The sequence below is a fragment of the Ursus arctos genome, unplaced genomic scaffold (assembly GCF_023065955.2).
Source record: "Ursus arctos isolate Adak ecotype North America unplaced genomic scaffold, UrsArc2.0 scaffold_23, whole genome shotgun sequence".
In the NCBI taxonomy this organism is placed as follows: domain Eukaryota; kingdom Metazoa; phylum Chordata; class Mammalia; order Carnivora; family Ursidae; genus Ursus; species Ursus arctos.
This window is the reverse complement of record NW_026622908.1, coordinates 21135976-21155238: the sequence shown is the minus strand read 5'-3', so window position 1 is coordinate 21155238 and position 19263 is coordinate 21135976. Positions and strand designations below refer to the sequence as shown.

Sequence of the window (19263 nt, the reverse complement as noted above, 5' to 3'; positions counted from 1 at the left end):
GAATCATAATTCTTGATACAAAACACTTCTGTTTGTAACTAGGGAAATGTGTTAGGAGAATGGGAAAGAAGCCTTTTTCATGAAACCCAAGAGTAGATTTACGCCCTCTGAAATTCTGGGGCAGGGTGAAGCCTGATGGACCAGCTCCTCGGAGGAGCGTCTGCGTGAGCTCATGGGTGCGACTACAGTAATAGGATGGGAGCCACTGGATGCGAGACACCGCCTGGTAACTCCCCGGCTGGCAAGTTCGGTGGGATGAGCACGATTTTTGCGGTTTGGAGACATGACTGCACATAAACGTGGTTTTCATCACATGAAACCACCAAATTGCTCTGTCGGACATCTGATTGTCTCCATGGCATACCGAGGAGTTAGAAATCAGGAACCCGTCCAACTGCTCGACATGGCTACGGGTTAAAAGAAGCCCGTGTTCAAATGAATTCTAACCTACAGCCGCGGTTCGTACTGAGTCTTAAGGACAGAGGGAAAAACAATTAAGGACATTCAGAATCGCTGTTGACTGAAGAGCAATACTGTCCTATTCATAAAACGGTTGGATTTAGACATCAAAGCCCTTTTAGCAATACTTTGCTACTCTGACACATTCCAAGTGGTCTTACTCTGCAAAATAGGTAACAAGGAATAATAAAAATAGAAAACATTTTCGTGCACTTTTAAATTCCACAAATATACAGTAAAGTGAAACATTATGGGATGTTCTTTCTCCTTCGTTTTCAGGGAAAAGCCAAGCCTGTATGCACCTTAGCCCAGCAGAGACTTACGTCGTATCCGCTGTTGCGGATCCCGCGCCGGGGTCGCTCCCGAGTCACCAGAAGGTCCATCTCTGTTTCCCCCGGACTCGGGCTGTTCAGAGACTGCCGGCTTCGGTACACAGAGTTCTTCATCTGTTGCCTGAAGAAAATTCAACAACTGTTATGATGCAGCAAATGCCCTGACAGATGGAATTCTCCACTGATCCAAACTACAGGCAACCAATGAAGGGTCTGGATTTGCCTTGCAGATCTGAGGATTCATGAGATTTCTTCTCTGGCCGTCAGAGGCCAGAATAATAGTAGAATAAAAGTTTGCTTTTTTTGTTTTTGTTTTTTTCCCCCAGATGCTGCAACCGTTTGGCTTAATTGTAAATACTCTTCTTATGGAAACCAGGTAATGATAATCGATTGCAACACTGCAACTTCTCTGAAATTCTGCTGCTGGGAAGGCCAGGGGCTCTCCCTTGACCTCTAAACTTGCTTTTGTTGACTGTTGATTCAGCAGCCTGCTGTTCCTGTTAATCTTTCTGATTTCACACACAGGGTTCTATGACGTGTTAATAAACCCTGTGGCTAATGGGCCACTTAATACTGTGACTGTTGATAGATTTTCTTTTCTACCTTCCCCACAGGGGATTTCTTTCTGGGCTAAGGAGCCATGAACCAAGAGGAAGTTTGGAGCTCATCCACCCATCCGTCCATCTGTCCGTCCGTCCATCCATCCATCCATCCATCCATCCATCCATCCATCCAATATTTACCAAGTGCCTACCACGTGCCAGGCACTGTGGAAGATGGTAAGATCCACAGTGAACAAGACAGACATGGCCCTGCTCTCCTGGCTCCCATTCCAATGAGGAAGACAGACAATTCACATGATTATTTCAGAGGATGATGAGTGCTAGTATGAAAAATAAGATGTGACGGAGCATGGCTAAAATGGGGGACAACTGCAGATAGGATGCTTCGGGAAGGCCCCTCTAGAGAGGGGACAGTTCAGCTGAGACTCGAAGAGAGCCAGTCACATGTCAATCTTGCACAGAACATTCTAAGCCCAGGGAGTAGCACGTTGAGAGGCTCCACTCAGCTCCCTTAGGAAAGACATACATTTGTCACCACTGTTTACACTTGCCATAAGAGGAATATTTTTGAGGAGGAAGAAAGAAACAGGAACATAGTGAGGCTTGTGGCTGCACTCTTCTCCTTCCACACGAGGCAACTCTTACAAGTGGGGAGTGAGGCCCAGTGGGGAGAGGTGGTTTCACATGGCACTGCAGAGCGCCAAAGGTGGCTACTTCCCTCCCGTCCAACAGCATGTTTCTCTGTGAATAACTGGTATTTCAGAGCATCTGTCTTCAGAGAATTCCCCCCAAACAGCACCTGTTTTAAGTCTCCATCCTAAGATTCTATCCATTCATAGGTTGAAGGTGAAGAGGTTACATTATTTATTCCCAGTGACTATGTGGGAAGCCAGAAACCTGGCAGGTAGACATATACACAGCTTTTCATGTTCACACACCTGGTTAGTCATAGCATGACAGTCACACGCTGTTAGCTTAGAACAGACATTAGAACCCCCAAGGCAAAACACTGCCCTTGCAATTAGCCTGGGGAATAAAATAGACACTATTAGACCTACCCCCTCACCATGAGGAACTTACAGCTGTTTAGACAGCCTCTGTGATCTCTGTTTGCCTGATACCCAGGATAACCTTCTTTTGGTAGGAGCACTCTGATGTCCGTTGAGGGCTACCCTTCCTGCAGGAGTTGGCCTGGAGAATCAAGCATCACATACCCATGGCCACAATGATTGGTCAGAGAATGGGCACAGGAGTTGGTCCCATTGAGACTGAGTCTCAGGGCTTTCGCTAGAGCAATCAGGAAGGAGGCATTCTCTTGGCCTTGAAGTTTCTGAGAAGATAGGATATAGGCGGAGAGTTGCTGGCAGCCGGTTTGCCACTATGAGGTAAGAGCCTGAAGAGGAACCAGCAGAGTGATGAGAGAACAAGCTAAACAAGGGGGACATTGTATGAACACTTAGATCTAGTCATGCCTGAAGCCTTGACCTTTCATGTTCAATGACAAATTCTCATTTTATTTAATCAGTTTGTTCTGGATTGCTATCATTTGCAACCCAAAGAATCCTGACTAATATAGGAGCTTAAGCCTAACATTTTAAACTCTGCCCTATGGTTATCTGCAATTAGAGACTTCCTTTAGGAATGGAGCACAACCTTGTGAAACAGGGTGATTCACACTTTGAGGAAGACCCCAAAGAATTCTCATCCTTGACCTAATTACAGATCACTTTTTGAAAAAGCAGACTTCACAACTGTCCTGAGATTGCCAATTAACCCATTTAGAAAAGATTTACTAATAAGGGTGGTGGGGGAGTAAACACTAGGATTAGCAATTGACATTTAAGTAGGCTATTTTGGAAATATTAGAAATACAATAGCAAGATTGTGTGTGCCCTTTCAAGAACCACGAACGTGGGTGAGAACTTAGACATTGGGGTGCACTCCAGTCTCCTTTTACATCGAAGACAATGTTCCATTATGATATCCAGCTTAAAGGCTGCTACTTAACATGGATCTCAATGGACCAGACCACCCATGTGTGCCTGGTATGTAAGCAACTACTTAGAAATAAATAAAGCTCTTGGGTAGAGGAATTACTTATTTTAATCAAATAGAGTTCCATTAGGTATATTCATTTCTTGGGGGCATTTTGCTATACTCTTTAAAAGTTAATACATTTTGAAATTTGCAAACTTGAAAAGTTTTTTTTTTTTTTAACCTCTGAAAACATTGCTGGGTAGATAGCGATAAATTTTATTTTCACTTTCAGGGGCTTTTTAACCCCAGGATAGTTGAAGAAAGTAGTTCCTAAACTGTGTTCTACGGAACCTTAGGCTTCCATAAAGATGAAATGCAGCCACCGAGGAGGAGGAGCAGCTCGGCTTCCATCAAAGCAACTCCACCTTTATTAGTTACTGCCTTAGGTTGGGTTCCCCTGGAAGCAGGCTCTGTGATGATTTGAGTACAAGTGGTTTACCTGGGAAAGGGTTCCAGGAAGCACAGGTTAGGAAGCAGAAAAATGAGAGAGAAAAGGGAAGGAGGCCAATAGAGGGTATGAGATAGAGCAGATTAGTATTTTGGGCAACTGGGGCTCAAACTTACTGGAGAAGTATGGGGAATAGTGGCGTTAGAATGTAGGTTTTACTTTATTTAGTATGGCCAAGACCAACAGATCCGGAGGGAGCTGCCAAGGAAGAGATAGCTTGTTACACTCACAATTCCAAGAGGAAGGGGCCTGCCCCGGGACGCCACATGGGGAAGCAACAGGGTCAATCACAAGGCAGTAGCAGTGAGGGGAAAACGAGGGCAAGAGGCTTTCTTGCGGTTTCTTGGGGGAAGGAACAGGCAAGGCAGGGTAAACAGGCGTCAGCTTGGATTGCTGGAATCAGTCCAGCAGCCTCTGGGGCAGAGGGGCTGTTCCTAGCTGTGTGGTCCCAACCTGCAGGTGATTAAGGCACAGGAATTGGAGCCTGGAGTGGGAGAGCCCTGTGTGAAGGAGGTGGTTGGGGCATGGGCTCTGGCTTGTTTGGTTCACATATAAAAGGTGAGCTTGTAGGCGAGCCCCGTACTGTCTCCAGGAATTGGCTAGACGGCCCTGGGAGGGGCGTTTCTCTAGAGTCGGCCAGGCCCCAGATGTCAAAGCGTCCAACAGAAGCTAGAAAATGTTGTTATTATGACAGCGTAGCTTACATCTCGGAGTTCTCCCGCCAGGGTGTTTACCCCTCGGCTCCCACCTGCCATTGACCGAAGGTGCTCCAGAGCACGTTATCGACGCCTCGCTTCGGGTGGGGGCTGCCGAGAAAAAGCCTCGGGGGGGCAGTCACAGTGCCTGCAGGAAGCAGGACGCTGCCGGGTGCGGGGGGCACGGGGGCAGTGGGAGCCGAGGGAATCTATGGGGAGGAGCTCCTGCCACATCGTCCTCAGTTACAGGACGACGTCCTTTGTGCCTCCGGGTAAGAGTTTATAACATAAAAATGGGGGTGTTCTTCTGACTTTAAAGAAAAAGCTGTGAAGACTCTTTTAAAAGACGTGGGGAATGAGTCAACATTTGGAACTTAAACGTTGTCTTTGATTTGATCGAATTTAGGTCTCGGGGTAAAGTCCTGGTTACTGATGCTGCCCCTGGCCTGGAGAATGAGCCCCACACGCGTGCCTGGCCGTGGCGAGGTCACCGAGAGCAGAAACTCCGCAGAGCTGAACCGTGAGCAGCAATCAGCGGGTAACTCCAGCGTGTGCACAGACACCACACGCTCGGCGGCAGCCTCTGGAGTCCACGGCTGAGTGTGGCAGGAATGACACCTCAGAGCTTACCAAGTCACGGTCCCTCTGTTTCTCTGGGACGCCTTCCCTTCCCAACCTCGTCCCTTGCTGATCTCATCTCCATTGCTACCCCCACCTCACCCAGTTTGTGGTCTTCCATAGTTTCCCCTTCACTGGCTGAGCAAATTTTAACCTTATTTTTAGTGTCATTCAATCATTTCTTCCACAGACATTCATGGAGAATGGACTACACATTTACAGCATCCGCGGGCCAGCGAAGGGCCTTGAGGATCCGGCCTGAACTTCCGATGGGCAGTGGGGATGCATCTCTATGGGGAAAGAAAGTTGTGTCCATTCTCCTTATAAAAAGCTTCAGCCGAAATTTTTTATTTTATTTTCCCAAATAACTTCCAAGATAAGTTCCTCTTATTTGCATATGATCTTTGATTCATTTTCCAAGTGCAAGCAGGAGACCCGGGAAAAACAACTCCCTGCCCCAGTCTATAAAAGACTGCTGAACTAAAAAGTCCCCAAGAGCGGCATAAAAGCTAAAGAAACCGCCAGCCTTCCCACAGTTTCTCTTTGTTCTACAGTTATCAACATGGCGACACATGCACTGCGACCCCGGTCAAAGTGTGATTTTTAGATCACTAGCTTATCAGAGCCATCGAGTCGAATTAGAAGCATGGTAAATGAAGCACTGGTTTAGAATTCCCTCTTTATTAAAAATAAATTATGTCAATTCCATTATTAAAATTCAGCCCCACCTCCCAGCTTGATTTTGTGGCTTCCATCCAAGCCTGTGACATAATCCTTTTTGCTTGGAACAAACGGCTGCTCGGGCCAGGAGCTGTCTTGTCTCACCCCGTTTGCAGAGGGTGCCCCTGCCAATACGATGTACGGGGTGGATGGGAGAGCTGGCGTGCCCAAAGCCAAGGGGCTGCTGCCAAGGAGCATGTGTATTCGAAAGGGATGTTCTCAAACCATGACAGTGCTTCCAAGGACGTGCTTTAGGGTGGGGTGGAAAAGAAGAAAGATGGTTTAGCTTTGCTAGCCTCTTCCCTTTTACCCAGTAGCTGAGGTCACCTTCTGCTTAGTTAGCAGCAAAGCTTGGGATAATTCCATGGTGCCTGGGGATCAGTCGGTTAAGTGTCCAACTCCAAATTTCGGCTTTGGTCTCAGGGTTGTGGGATTGGGCCCCCGTGAAGCCCCGTGTGAAGCCCCGTGTCAGGCTCTGCGCTCAGTGGGGAGTCTGCTTGAGATTCTCTCTCTCCCTCTGTCCCTCCCCCTGCGCACTCTTTCTCTCAAATAAATAAATACATCTTTAAAAAAAACAAACAAACAAACTTGGGGATGATATCAATTCAAACTGCTGGGCCGGACCCTCCCTCTGAGGCCAGAGACCATCGCACTGCAAACACCCATTGCACTTGTGAGTAACAAACTTCTGGGGTAGTTATCTTTTTTCTGCCATCAGACCTGAGGTCCCACGAGAGCAGTGACGGGGCTGTCTTGCCCACCACGAAATGCTGCATGAGTGGACTGGACAAATGAATGTGTAAGATGAAGCATACATGACCAGGAGACCATTCAGCAGCTTGCATGCTGCCTCATACATAGCAGGTGACAATCTATGTCAAATAAATGAACAAATCGATGAATTAAAGAGGTGAACCCAGCACAGAGCTCTGAGTAGCTGTGCAGTAAGTACTTACTACAGCTGCATGAAAACGCGAGGCATGAAATTTGTATTTCTTATGGAAGAGCCACGAATTAGTTGAAAAATACAATGTCCCTTGATCTGGAAGTTGCAAAAACCAGCTAGGTGATAATTGTATCTCTACCCAGCTCTGAAACGGCTATTGGTTTGGAAATATTATTGAGCTAAAGGACAATTATGGTTGTTTGCCCAAGTATTTTTTTTTTTAATGGCTTCAATTTTAAATGGCTTTTCTAAACTCATTATGGAGCACCGGCTCGCACAGACCAGCATGGTCCAGATCAGCAGCCAGCAAGATCACAGTCTAAGGTAACAGATCGAGGGACCAGGGCCGTGTTACCCAAGGCACCCTCTGCCCTCATCCCACTGAGGGTACAGGGACCATCAGAGAATCCCTTAGACACTGTACCTGTTTTTAGACTCAGCGAATGGGGCACACAGTTCTGGGTCTGGATCCAAAACGTGCTCGATTTCCTTTTGGGTTTTCTCGTACATCTTTTTCCTTTCTGTCTGAGCCTTGTTCGTCTCCACCGGGGGGAAGTCGTAATACCCCTTCCTCTTGGCTTTGAGGCGTAGCTTGTTCCGATAGTGCTCGATGTCTGACTTCTGCTTCAGGGCTTTGTTCACCTGGGGGGAAAGAGAGAGTCTCAGGACCACATCCGACCAGGCACAGCCAACAGGTGGGAGGTTTTCATCAGATTACAATGCCTGCAGAAGCTGTCCCAGGTTCCACTTCTTGTCCTTTGAGCCAGCCAGACCCACCTGTGTCCCATTCCAAGACCAGCCCACAATAGTGGGCCGCAAACAATATGGAACCTGACACTCACCTAAGCCACTTGGACCTTCCATCATGGGCTCCTTCTCCCTAGTCTACCCATGTCTGCTCAGGCCTTGGTATTGGCTAATCCCACCTAAACCCATTTGGTTCCCCTGTCTGGGAGCTTCTGACTTGGAAACCCAGCTGGATCCTGGTGCCCACTTCTAGCTCCGGCCCTGAGGAACCCAATGGCCTCCCTGGCCATTTAGCTGATGCCCAGCTGGATAAGACAGCCGGTTCTTGAAGAGACTGAGTTGGGTTGAATGGAGGGAGAAGGTGGAGCAGACATCCTGTTCCCAAGGTCTCTCCACTCTACCAAACTGCATTTAAGAGCTTATTTTTGTCAGTCTGTATCTTTCTTGAGAGACAGGTAATTTTGAAGCCTTGTATGGCCACTCATGTCAGTTAGTGCCTACTGGAGAGGGCGAAGCCAGCCAGTCTGGTCATATAGAAAGGAACACGGCCAGCACACCTTCTGACCCGTCAAAGATACAAGCAGATGGCTACACTAAATAAATAATAAATAACAAACGATGAGGATGTTACATCCAAGAATGGGGCTGACCAATGAAATCAGCCTGACACCTACTGGATGATACGGAGAACCATTAGTGCTGTTTGCAATCAGACTGGACTATATTAATATAACCACGTCTGGTGCTGTTATCATAGTCTCTTTAAACTAAGCTTTAAGGGGCGCCTGGGTGGCACAGCGGTTAAGAGTCTGCCTTCGGCTCAGGGCGTGATCCCGGCGTTCTGGGATCGAGCCCCACATCAGGCTCCTCCGCTATGAGCCTGCTTCTTCCTCTCCTACTCCCCCTGCTTGTGTTCCCTCTCTCGCTGGCTGTCTCTATCTCTGTTGAGTAAATAAATAAAATCTTTAAAAAAATAAAATAAAATAAAATAAAATAAAATAAAATAAAATAAGCTTTAAAAGGGTTTTCTGTAATTCATAAACAAGATTCATCTAGTGATAAGATATTGATCAACCTACAGGATGAGGCCCAAGGTTCACTAACACAAGGCCCCACCTTAGATGTTTTAGGTCTACAGCATATTTTTTCTGACTTTTGCAAAGATCTCCCAACCCTTGGCCTTAATGATATTTTTAGGCTGGCAGCATTTCACAGGTCTTAATTGTTCCCTCATTCTGCTTGCCACAAAGAAAACTAGTCAGGAGAAGAAGCTAGCATGACATCCTCTGAGCCAGGAATCCCATCTCTGAAATCTCTCCTTAAGCAACATTCCAAGAGAGCTTCAAAGTCAGAGATGAAAGTTAACATCACCAGTCATCAGACATATCAGTATCAAGTGCTTGATGCCCACAAAAGGCCCCTCACTCCCGTGGTTATGCCAAAAATGCATAACTGCAATCTAATCATAAGAAAACATCAGACAAACCCAGACTGAGGGACACAGCCCGTGATAACTAGCTGGTATTTTTCAAAAGAGTAATGGTCATGAAAGACAAAGAATGGTCACAAAGAAGGACTGTAGAACTGCCCCAGACTGGAGGACACGTGACGAAATGCCATGTGGGATCCTGGCCCGGATCCTGGAACAGGAAAGGGACATTAGTGGGAAAACCAATGAAATTCAAATGAGATCTGTAGATTAGCCAATCATAGAGTATAAATGTTAATTTCCTGGGTTTGATAATTATTCTATGGTCATGTAAGATGTTTACACTCAGGGTAGCTAGGTAAAGAGCCGATGGGGTTCTCTGTACTGTTACCGCAACTCTTGGGTAAATCTAAAATTATTTCAGAATAAAAAGGTTTTAAAAGTCAAGCATGAAATTACTCAAATATAATAACCAGAACCAAAATTAAAACCACAAATTACCCGGAGGATTTGAACAATGGGCGATCAGTTTTCCAATCAATGGTATACCTACTCCACGAAGTCATTAACAATGATCATCCCAAAGACAATAGCAACAACTGCAAATGTTTAAGATATAAGATATAAGGGCACCTGGGTGGCTCAGTTGGTTAAGTGTCTGCCTTCGGCTCAGGTCATGATCCCAGAGTCCTGGGATCAATCCCTGCATCAGGCTCCCTGCTCAGCGGGGAGGAGCTGCCTTCTCCCTCCTCTGCCACTTTCTCTCTCTCAAATAAATAAATAAAATCTTAAAAAAAAGATATAAGATACAAAGTTGTCTGTATGAGATTCTAAAATATACATGAGTTTGATCAAAAGTCTGGGGAGGAGGTAGAGAAAATGAAAACAGGATATGTTAGGGTAGTGAGATTATAGTGATTTTTCTTTTTTCTTCAGAATGTTCTATGTGGTTATTATGTTTTCTTTAAAATAATCTTTAAAAGAATTACCTATAATTCATAAAAGGAAAATTTATGGCTTTGGGGTTGTGGTTTCTCCACTGAAACAAGCCAACCATAAGAGAAGAAGGAAGAAAATCATAAGACAATCTGCCTTAAATGCTGCAACGCAGCAAATTACAGAGAACGGTTCAGGGCTCTTTTCCAATCCAAATTCCAGCAAGGTCCATTCCTTTAACTACCAGAATGTAACAAGTATCCATTTCTGGACAGGCAAAATGCTCATCTGTTTTCCTTCTGGGACAGGGTGATGGGTCTGGCAGATAGAGAGAGTTGTATGTTGAATTTAGCTAAGATCTGGAATGTGCCCCCAAGACATTCATATCACAAAGCTGGGCTGAAAAGATCCAGGCATGGCAGCCATTATCTCGGTCCACACTGGACAGATGTCCTAATCAAGAGCAGTTCCCAGTTTATTAGTGACAACCTCAGAGGCCTCTAATCATTGGGCTTGTGTGTCAGGTGGCAGACCTGTGCCTAAGGAAAGGTTCAGTGGGCATGATGGGCTTTGAGAAGACATAAAGGCTCCCAAGTTATAGAACTAAGGATGATAAATGATCAATGAATCCTTGCTCATTGGTTGACTAATAATAATAATAATAATAATAATAATAATAATGTATTGATTGTGTGCTAAGCACTTTTCTAAGTGTATTACCTATATTATCTCATTTGATCCTCCCAATAGCCCCATTTTACACATGGAAATACGGAGGCATCAAGAAATGAACTAACCTGCCTAAGGTCACATAAATAGTAAGAAGAACTTGGCTTCAAATCCTTATAGCACGGCTTGAGAGTCTGTACTCTTTCAAGCACACCATGCTATTTTTCACTGATAGGCCACAGTAAGTCAAAGAGAGGGAAGGAGCACTGGACAGGGAGCCAAGGGGCCTGAACATCCTATCAGGGCTATCACAATAACCACAGCGTGATTCCGAGCAAGCCAGTTGACCCTATGGCCTCAGTTCCTTTGTCTAAAACATGAGGAAGTTGGAAAAAAAAACACAAAACTATGAGGAAGTTGGCACAGAAGTGCTCTGTAAGTCTATAACCAGTGAAGCTCTTTTTAAAGAACTCCAAGAGGAGGAAGAAGGAAATACCTGTGGCATAACAAGCCCCCCCCCCCACTTGGCCGTGATTACCTTGGTGATCCAGACCGCACCCTCCCCTGGCTGAGGCAGGCCTGGATCATCCATCAGGTCCGGCCCACATCCCCCTCTTCAGGGATGACTGGAAGGGCTGGGAGGGTTCCATCCACCGCAACCTCTCCTCCAACTGATGCTTCTGCAAGGTGCCTAAAGATCTTGCAAAGCCCTAGGCCAAGGGCAGCTTCTGGGTGGTCACCGTGAGCCTGCTCCCAGCCGAGGTGCTGCGACTGCAGAGCACGGCCTTGTGCTGGTGCTGGAAGAGGGGGCGTGCGGGGAGTTTTGCCACGGACCCGGGCCCCTGTGTGCTGCACAGCTGGCCCTACCAGCTGCCCAGTGCCCAGCCCCCACGCGGCGAGGGCTTCAGCATCAAGTCTTTGCTGGGGAACCCCTGGGAGGGGGTGCCATGGAGCAGCCCAGGTGCAGCTGGCCCTGGGCATGGTGGGGAGGAAGTGGTGCCCACTCCACCCCTGCCCTCTGAGGAGCAGAGGAGGAGACTTCCTAGGGGGGAACCACCCCTCTCCCCTGAGCCCAGAGCCTGCCCCTCCACTTACTGCAGGGTACCCCAGACCCCGGGGGACTGTGTGGGGGCAGTCACAGGGCTTCATTTTGGACAGCTGCCCACCTCCTACGTGCCCATCTACACTCGCAGTGTGGCCACACCCTTGGCTCCACTACTACCCACATTCTGCCCCCAGTGCTTACCCCTTCAACCAGCCCAGTCTCCTGGGGGGTGGCTCCTGAAGCCCAAGGCCCCCCAGGGTTGCTCGGGGATCTAGATGCTCTCTTCCAGGGGTGCCACTCAGCGGGGGCATCTGTGATGTGTGGGTTAGCCAGCCCCGGGATCTGGCAGCCTCCACGCCTGGCTGATGACTCTCCTGGCACAGCCTGTGAGGCCCCCAGGGCAGGGGTGCTTTCATCTCCTACCTGCTCCTGCCACCGCTGGCTTGCTGGGAAACCTAGGTCAGGAGGACCAAGAGGTGTCTGTGGCCACAGCAGCCTTGAAACATGAGACATCAGCAGTGCTGAGAATCCACGATGTTTACTGGACTACCCCACACAGGGTTGGGGTTGGCCCAGGCACCGCCCTGGCCCTGATAGTCGGTCACGCCTCGCCTAGCCCCAGAGGCAAGACTGGAAGGAGTGGGGCTTTGCTTGGAGTAGCCCCTTCCTGATCCCACTTTCTCTGGCCCTCTCAGTCCGTCTATCCTTCCTTCCTTCCATCCATCCATCACCATGTGTTGCTCCCCCTTCCTGGCTCTGGGCTGGGGGAGGGAGAACCTAATGGTGGCTCCAGCCTGAAGTCCTGTCCTCCCACATCTGCCTGGGAATGAGGTAGTGCCTTTTTGGGGAATGGAAATCAAGACTCTACTTGGCTTTGGTGGTGGTACTGAGGAAGATAACAGTAAAGGAGCAGACCCCCCGGCCCCCGCAAAAAAACGACTGATGAACCTCAACCATCCCACCTTTAGGCCAGCTCAGTCTTCCTGTCCTGAAAGCAAGAGGAGCTTCCCGAATCAGGTTTTAAACGTGGCCTGGATGGAGGAATGAGGAAGAGCCCCTGATGTGGTTGACAATGCCCAGGTGTATAGGGAGGGGCCTGGCATGTTCCTTGAGGTGTGATGGGAAAAACACTTTAAAACCTTGGAAATTTCCACCTGTTGTAGATAACAATCGCAGAGTATAGATAAATGCAATGAGCAATCAACACAGCAGCTGGACAAGAGAGAAAACCAGAACATGTGTGTGCCCACATGTAAGACAGGCGCTCACATGCGGGTTCCACATGCATGGTCTTAAAAGCTCAGAAACATTTTCAGCCCACTGGCCATTCTGCTGCAAGAGATGGAGGAATGGCAGGGATTCTCTACCGATTTCCTCTCTTGCTCTTCTCTAAGCTGCCCATACCACTATCCATCCATCCATCTGTTTTCTTTGGTCAAATCATCATTCTCTGGAGCATGTTACAAAATTTTTTTCAGACTCTTAGGAAAACTGATTAACATCATGATATGTACTCATATCCTCCCCGAAGGAGGCAAAGGGTTGTTTCAAGCTGGCGAAAAGGACTAAAGGTCACTTCGAAGCCTCTAAGTAGGCCACATTCCCTTCTGTATGACATTATCTTCTCCTTCCACCTTTCACCCTACTACCACTGGCATCCCATAATGAATAGGTTAAGAGTGTCACCAAGGACGGTAGAAGGTTGTGTATGTGTGTAAGGGGATGGGGAAGAATTTCTGATGTTTCTCTTCATAACTACAATTAAAGAAAAAACCAAACAATTTTTAAGTAAACTCTACCCTCAATGTAGGGGTTGAATTCACGGCCCCAAGATCAAGCGTCACATGCTCTACCGACTGAGTCACCCAAGTGCCCCCATAACTACTGTGTTTAAAAAGTCCCTTTGGGCTTCCTGAGAAAGGCAAAAATGTTTCAAAAGCATCACCCAACAAACTCATTTTGGGTGACTTGTGTCCTGATCGATCCCATCACGGCCTGCGCACCCAGAGGTAAAAATGACCGATAGAGCCTTATACACCCGGATGTGACCTGCATCCAGTAAGCCCAGCTGGTGTTCCCTAGTCAGAATTCCCAGAGGCCTGGCTGTGCTGGTCCCCAGCTGCTCACCTCGCCATTGAGGGCTGCTGACTCCTGGCTCCTGTCCGACGTGGGATGCACCACAGGGAGGGCTGTGGGTTTTATTGCAATGAGCTGCACAGATCCGGAAGATGTGTCAAAGGGATCGGTAGCCACCTTGCCCGAGTTGTCAAAAAGCACCGCTCCTTCCTCTTCATCACTCGCTGGCACTGAAGCACAACATAAACACATTGATTTTTTACCACGGAGGGACATGCTGCACGACCGTCGGGGCATTGGTGTGAGGCTCCCAGACTAAGGACATTACATTACTCAAAGTGACCTCAGGAGCGACAGCATCCGGTTCTGTGCCAAGGGCTCACTATTAATACTTCAAGGATTTCCCTTAAATTTAAGAGCTATACCATTCATTCCTCCACGGCATTCTCAATGGGTCGGAAAGAATCATAGAGGTTTGGATTTAAACACTGAAAACTATTCTTTCAAAACTGTGACAAAATGTTTTTGGAAACAAAAAAAAGTAATTTTTTTTTCTCTATGTTTGAGTCGGAGATGAAAAAAGTACAATTTGGCCAAAGCCGACAACTATTCTTAAACTCTGACAGTCAATGGGAGTCACCTCATTCAGTTCAGTCTCTGGCACCAAAGTCACACATTTTTGCACGAGGTTAAGTAATGAGTCTTCCCTGGTCAACTGTCCATAGTAATTGCCGCTGACACTCTATGTTTTTTTCTTTCTCAGGGCTGCTTCTCCGATGATTTGGGTTTGGGTTTTTTCATTTGTTGAAACAAAAGAAAGCTAAGAAATAACCGCCAGAGAAATGAATTTAACACTATTGACAACTTCCCTAATTAAATAGAGTGAATTCCGCCTACACTGTTAAATTAATTCTCCCCACTGACAGATAATTCTGCTCTGATTGCTGAAAGACACCAGTCTGCCTTGTGCGTCCATAACTAAGCTGGCAGAAGAAGTCCCAGAGCCAGTGGATCTTGCTGATTGACTTGTGCTTAAAGCACATTCCCATCAGGTATCTCTAAGAATGACAGTTTATTGAGCACGGCTGGGCAAGAGATAAATTAAGCCTGTTCAAACAACTAGACCAGTGGGCAATTTAGGAGCAAAATAGGTGTTCTGTAAAATATGAATGTAATAGAAGTGTATTCATCTTTCCTACTGCTTTCTCAAGACATTGGGATGTTCTTTAAATTATTGAGAAACACATAGTTTGTATCATATTGTCACTTATCATAATCACAGATTTGCCAAAGTAAGCTGAGTAAATCGTCATTGCACAATGTGGCTAAAACACGTCAGAGTCTAACAATGGGCTATAATTGGAGTATTGTTTGGTTCTGTGAACTTATCTGCAAATAGCAGGACACCAATCAGCCCATGAGAGAAGAAAATCTCTACTCACACATCTTTTTGGAGTAGAGTTTTGCTGGGCAATTCTTGCCTGACCACCATTATCTCCCACCTGGACAACTGCTATGAAAACCATCCATGGCAGCCAGCCTCCAAGATGGCACCCGTAATTCTCACCTCCTGCTATTCACAGCCACAATGAATAGGACTGAGCTGTGTAACCAACAGGAAGTAGCAGAAACGACAGTGTGTTACTTCCAAGGCTAGGTCATATAAAAAACCTTGTGGCTTCGGCCTTGCTCTCTCCTGGATCACTGACTCTGGGGAAAGTCTGCTGCCATGTTATGAGGACACTCAAGCAGCCTTATGGAGAGGTCCATGTGGCAAGACACTGAGACTCCTGCCAACAACTATGTGAGTAAGCCATCTTGTAAGTGCATTCTGCAGTCCCGGTCAAGTCTTGAGATGACCACAGCCCTGGTCAGCACCCTGACTGTGACCTCCTGAGCCAGAACCACCCAATTAAGCCACTCCTGGATTCCTGACCCACAGATACTATATGAGATAATAAGCATAGATTGTCATTTTTGGTTGCCAGGTGTTGGGGCAATTTGTTACTCAGCAATAGTACCAAATACACCTAAACACCCTTCCCCTTGGGAGCTTCCACTCTTGTCTTCTTACCTAAGATATATACTCACAGCAGCCAGGATGGGTATCTCTTCGAAAGGTAACCAGATCACAGTCCTCCCCTGATGTGAACCCTCTGAAGCCTTCATCTGTCTTAGAATAAAACCCAGAGTCTCTCCGATCTGACCACCTGGCTCAGCACATTTCTGTTACCCACTCTGCTCCAGCTACTACGGCCTTCTGGAACACATCAGGCTTGTTCTCACCTCTGGGATTTTGCATTAGGTGTTCCCTCTGCTCAGAATGCTCTTTCCCCAGATCTTTGCATGCCTGGTTCCTTCATATTTTTCAAGTGCAGCTTGAAAAAGCCTCTCCTTATCCACCAATCTAAAATAGCCTGCCCATCACCCTGTTATATTTTCTTCATAGCACTTATTACTGCTGATGTGTATTGATTTAACCTGTCCCCACCCGGGCCCCTGGAATAGAAGCTCCATTCTGGCCCATCTTTTAAAAGGCTGATGCCTATTGCCTTTAATGATGTCTCATGTGTAGTTGGCTTTTAGTAAGGGATTTGTTGAATAAATGAATGAAGGAAGGAATGACGAAAATTTCCTGACTTAGAAAAGGAGATTGTTGTTAGTTGTTAGTACCTGCAAAACAGGTGAACACGCAGAAGTTAAAGTTTTGCTATCACTAAACCGTTCAGAGGGTGAAGAGATGGTACTCAGCGTTTTTATTGATTCTGGGTTGTGATACCCTCGCTTCCCACCCCGAGGACAGGGCAAGGAGAGAGCATAACTATAATGGGATGGAAAAAGGATACCCTGGAAATTGTATGAACTATAGTTCTTCTCCATCCTTACTCTCGAAAAAGATTCAGATTTGCACAGTAATCCCTCCAGGTTTAAAAGAAAAATAATTAGCTATCCTGCTCCCTTCCTCAGGAGACTTCCGTAAAAAGACATTACATTAAATATTGATTTGTGAAAGCGAGGGAGCACAGCAGGTTCATGGGAATATTTGATGCATAGCTAGGCCCTAAAGGGAAAAGCGTGAGAGAATGCTAAAGGAAAGGGCCACAGTTGAACCACGGAAGTGTCCCATATACCATATATCATCATCATCATCAACGTCACCGGCCCCAATCTAGTTGTGTCTTATTTGCACTGTTGGTTTTAACTTCCCTAAATCAGCAATCTATTTTCCTCCCTCCCTCCCTCCCTTCTTTCCTTCGGTTCATCTTCCAATCCAATAAAATACACTGTTGATATTTTGATGAACTCTGATGTTATGGATATGATATGATGAAGTGGAGCCCTATGGTAAAAAAGGACAAGTGGAAAGGTTCCATGGAAGGTCCAGCCTAGAATTCTGGCCTGCTTCAGCGTCTGTTGGATATTATAGTAAACGAATTGGTCCCATCGTTTCTGTTTGAAAATTTCAAGCTGAACCTCACTGAATGGGAACCTGCAGGGAAAGAGAGGCCACCACCCCTGCTAACTCACTAGGTTTACCTCTGGCAGAAATAAAATGCAATGAAGGACTATAAACCTGGAGAAGGGATGGCTTTTTAATAGAACACACACATTAAAACCCCAACTTAGTACCCTAATTGGATTTTATTCATGCACCTGGCTCATGTTATTTTTTGAGCCTGATATTTAAATAATGAAAGTGACCTAAACAATAAGAAGGCAGGCAGAGCTGTGGAAAAACAAGAACAGAAGGTTGGCAGGAACATTTTGGGCAGGTCAGTGTCTCACCAGCCAGGGTGGGGAGTGATGGGGTCGGAAACAGGCCCTGCTCCCTCCTCTTCTATGGATTAAATGCAAGGGAGAGGGAAAGGCATCATCTCGTAAATGTGATTTACTGACAGAGGAGCATTGTACATTTCTAAGCAAGAAAAAGGGCACGGAACAGTAGGTACATGGATTCATTTTATAAAAAAAAAAGCAATACAACAACAACAGATATGTGTGTGCTGTCATATGCATAGTAAGAAGGTCTAAGAAAGACACAGGCTGAATTATTCAAGGTCATCTGAGGACCGGGGTGGGTGACGGGGCATGTGCAGGAGGACAGACTTTGACTGGACTTCATTTATTTCTGGGAAGCTTTCCGTGAGCTGGCTTGGCAGAGAGCTGATCGGTAGGATTTGTGGTGGTCTCAGGTAGGGTAGATATTCCAAGAAAACCCCACATGCCATACCCTGATTCAGATGTAGAAAGCACAGTCTGTTACAGGGCATGGGGAATTCAGGAGAAGAAGAAATTCAGGAATCAAATGGGTAGGACAATTTTAACTAGTGCTTTACAGAATGGCTGGAAATGGGAATGGGGACCACATTTGCCCTGCAGAAGACAAATCCATTGTGTCATTATTCCTTTTCTTTCTTTCTCTTTTGGGTCAGAAGAAAGAAATCGGTGACATTTGGAAACAAAAGAATATTCTGGCACTGGCTCCAAGAGAGAGTCCCTGAATCCTATCCCATCACAGCCCTTTAAAAGGGAAGCAGAGCTAACCTGAGGGCCAGGCTCTTCACCTGGCATTTCTGTAGGATTCCACCTAACAACCCATTGAAATCTGAAAGGAATTTCTTCGGATCCGAGTGGCAGCACTGGGTGCTTGCACCTGGGCTCCAGCCAACCAGCATCACACATGGAAAGAGCCCATGGAATGAAAAAGGTGGGACCAGGAGGAGGGGACACACAATCCTGTCTGACGGATGCCATGTATAGATGGTGTCATAACACAGTAAGGCAGCTCCAAAGACTTATAAATAAACTCCAACCCCCATCCTTTAGAGGGAGGGAAAAGATCTGTGTGAGGGAGAATCCAACCAGTTACGTTTCCCTGGAGAATAAAGGCAGAAGCATGGGCTGATTTTTATGATGACAGATTTATCACCGTGTTATTCTTCCTGGGAGAGGTGGATTGGCAATATCTGGACTCTCTGGCAGAGACTGAATCCCTGAAACTTATCAAGGGAGTCAGGGCAAGAAAATGGGAGGGATCTCCAAGACAAGCAGCCTTTCAGAGACCTGCCCCCCTCGTGGACCTGGTGCTAGGAATCCTGTCGATTCAGCCAAGATTTAGAAAAATCACAAAGCCAACACTGGTGCATTCTGCATAGGGCTTTTCTAAAGCAGTAGGCAATTCTATAAGATCAGGAAGCAGAGGGCGTGCGACAGGATAATTCAGAGAAGGGGGACAGGTAATGTCCCAAGAGGCAGGAAGCAGACTCCTGCCTTTTCTGGGGCACACCAGAGAGTAGAATCTAGGGTGAAGGCACGTGGCTGCGTGTGAGTGTGGGCACCTGTGTGTGCACAAGTGTGTGTGGGAGGGGCTCGGGGCTGCTGCTGGCAAGGAAGGCTTCTCACCATTTCTCTTCCGTGCCTCCTCCTTTGTCACTTTCTGCTGTGCCATGACATTCTGGGGCGAGCGCCTCCCCGAGCTGGGCTTCCCTGATTCGTTGCTGATGACAGATCCATTCTCACTGGGCGACCTGCTGGAAGTAACC

General features: G+C 46.8%; 1 protein-coding gene across 1 annotated transcript in view; it reads right to left on the bottom strand.

The window, feature by feature from the left end:
• Positions 1-19263, bottom strand: part of KIAA1549L (KIAA1549 like) — a 204236-nt gene that overhangs the window by 44911 nt on the left and 140062 nt on the right. The window contains exons 14-17 of the mRNA XM_057317592.1: positions 19124-19251; positions 13772-13950; positions 7243-7460; positions 783-912 (exon numbers count right to left, since the gene is read on the bottom strand). Coding sequence (XP_057173575.1) covers positions 783-912; positions 7243-7460; positions 13772-13950; positions 19124-19251 — 655 coding nt within the window. The remainder of the gene's footprint in view (positions 1-782; positions 913-7242; positions 7461-13771; positions 13951-19123; positions 19252-19263) is intronic.